The 2,433-nt window shown below is 35.8% G+C and overlaps 1 protein-coding gene across 1 annotated transcript; it reads left to right on the top strand.

Moving 5' to 3' along the window:
- The first annotated feature begins 440 nt into the window (after positions 1 to 440).
- On the top strand, positions 441 to 1,937 carry LOC134254633 (uncharacterized). The gene has a single exon (XM_062737174.1). It carries the CDS (start codon positions 441 to 443, stop codon positions 1,935 to 1,937), a length of 1,497 nt encoding a protein of 498 aa, XP_062593158.1.
- Positions 1,938 to 2,433: the final 496 nt, after the last annotated feature.

Genomic DNA, 2,433 nt, shown 5'->3' with positions numbered 1-2,433 from the left:
GAGCAGCAGCAGGGTCATGTTGACTCAGGTGAACAGATTGGCCCATGGGCCTCTTGTTTTTGAAAATGACATGCAGCATGAAAACTTTTTTCTTTCCTTTCTTCTAATGGTCTTACTGGAAAGCGCACAGTTGGTGGCACTATTTGCCAAGAATTTTAGAAGGGGATCAAATCCCCTTTTGCCAGAAAAAATGCATACCTCAGTACTAATGCACAATATATAGCTAGATATATTTTCAAAATTTAATTTAGTGACACATGAATGCACTTAGTTTAAAGCTACCTCTTTGTATTGGGGCTTGTTAATTTACACATGTTTGTTCACTGTGCAGATCATGTAATATGGTATCAGTTTAAAGTCCAAATCACTTCACAGTGTATAACTATCTTAAATTACCTGTACATCAAATCTAGGTCATAGGTAGGAGATTCCTAACAAACATGGCCGCCAGTGTACCCAAATATCCACTGGGCTCTTCTCAAGAGCATATTGTAATGTGTGAATCCCATGATTTACCTATCGATATGTTATGTGAGGTTTGTGATGAATTTATTTGTGGTAAATGTGATAAGACAGAGCATGAAGATCACGAATGCAACACTCTACCTACTGCAGCTACCAAAAGGAGGAGAGGCTTGCTTAGATTTTTGATGAAGATCAAGGAACGGGACCGTCCCAGAATTGATGAGGAGATGGAGAAGGTGTCAAAACGGATCGCAGCAAATGAAGAACTGTGTGACACTGAGATTGAAAAGCTTCAGAAGCATGTTGATGAGATAATTGCCAGGTTAAGAGAAATAAGGAAAAATAATGAACAAAGACTGATAGATAATTTGGAGGAAAAAAATAAAAAGCTGAATAGTGAGAAATCTGAGCTAGACAAGAAGAAGAAAGAAATAGAAGAGATGGTAAAGTTTATGGAGGAAAACAACAGTACCATGTCTGATTATGGCTTCATTGACAATCACAGAGAACTGGAAGAACTGCTGTTTGACCTAAGCGTTGATATAGAGGACTGTAAACATTCAGCGAGATACAGTAAAGGAGAAATTTGTAATGAGGTGATGGAGAATTTGATTGGAAAAATTATAGATTTGAACAATATCAGTTTGACTGAAACAAACTCATTTAAATATGGAAATAAAGAAATACGTTTATTGAGTGCGTTATGTGAAGATCAGTGTTACATAAAACAATCAGGGTCAGATAAGATTGAACAAGTAAACAAGAAAGGCAAGAAAATACATAAATATAATATCAAAGCTGATTATATGTGTGTGACTGATACTGGTGATGTTTATTTTGCTGATCGTTTGAAGAAATCCATCGGCCATCTGTCACCACCAGGATCTGTGTCTGAAGTCATCAGTACAGATCCACTGATACCAAGAGGAATCTGTCAGTCAGTGGACGGTGGACTACTGGTCACCTTGATAGACGAATCATTACCTTACAGGTTAGAGCCACACAGCAGACGTTTGGTGAGACACATCACAGTGACAGGTGATGTCATCCATGAGTATGAGTTCCAGGAGGACGGTCATACCAGACTGTTTACATTGCCAGGCAGAGTCACACAGAACAGTAACTGTGATATCTGTGTTGTAAACACTACACATCTGACTACAAGTGTACTAGTGATTATGTCTTCCTCTGGTCGTATGAAATCTGTCTACCGTGGAGACAGCCCTTTCTTCCGTGAACTGAACCTAACAAAAGACTTTAATCCAACTGATGTAGTGTGTGACTCCCTCTGTAACATCCTTGTTAATGAATTTAACATCAAACAGATTCATCTACTGGGTCCTGACGGGGAGTTCCTGAAGTTTTTACAGACAGACAATGAATTGAACAGTCCATACACTTTATCACTCTATAAGTCTACATTGTGGGTCGGATATAAGGGAATTGTCAAAGTGTTTCAGTATAGAATGTAATATACATGAATTGTGATAAATTTCACTCATACACGTATTTAATAGAATTCTGCTTCTGACATTTCATTTTTGTTAATCCTAGTCAAACTACAAGTTTATATTTTTAATTCAATTTCAATGGACAAAAAAAAGAAAGAAAAAAAAAAAAGAAAACCATGACACAAGTATAAGAAGTAATTGATAAAATTAAGAGCAGATTTTAAGTTCATTCTGCATTGTTTATGCTGTTACCAAATCAAAACTAATTCTCAACTGTAGTCCGTAATTTACAATGTCTGTTTAGTACTTTAATTTATTTTAATAAATAGATAACTGAAAATGACAAACATACAGATAATCCTGCTCAGAAATATTCAATTATTATCAAAGAAGTACTGGACAGTTGGGTACCAACACAATGTTTTAACAATAATAAAGACTACACAATTACCCAAACGTCTTTATCCAGATCGTCATAATTTACTCTTAATCAGCTTTAAAAAAAATGTTTAACTTA

The sequence above is a fragment of the Saccostrea cucullata genome, unplaced genomic scaffold (genome assembly GCF_032062105.1).
Source record: "Saccostrea cucullata isolate Sc308-1 unplaced genomic scaffold, CSIRO_AGI_Scuc_v1 ctg12998, whole genome shotgun sequence".
NCBI classification, from domain to species: Eukaryota; Metazoa; Mollusca; class Bivalvia; order Ostreida; family Ostreidae; genus Saccostrea; species Saccostrea cuccullata.
The sequence above is the reverse complement of the archived record's forward strand: the minus strand, read 5'-3'. Positions and strand labels throughout refer to the sequence as shown.

Coding starts and splice junctions, on each gene's coding strand:
- LOC134254633 (XM_062737174.1), top strand. CDS start 441: ATGGCCGCCAGTGTACCCAAATATCCACTGGGCTCTTCTCAAGAGCAT.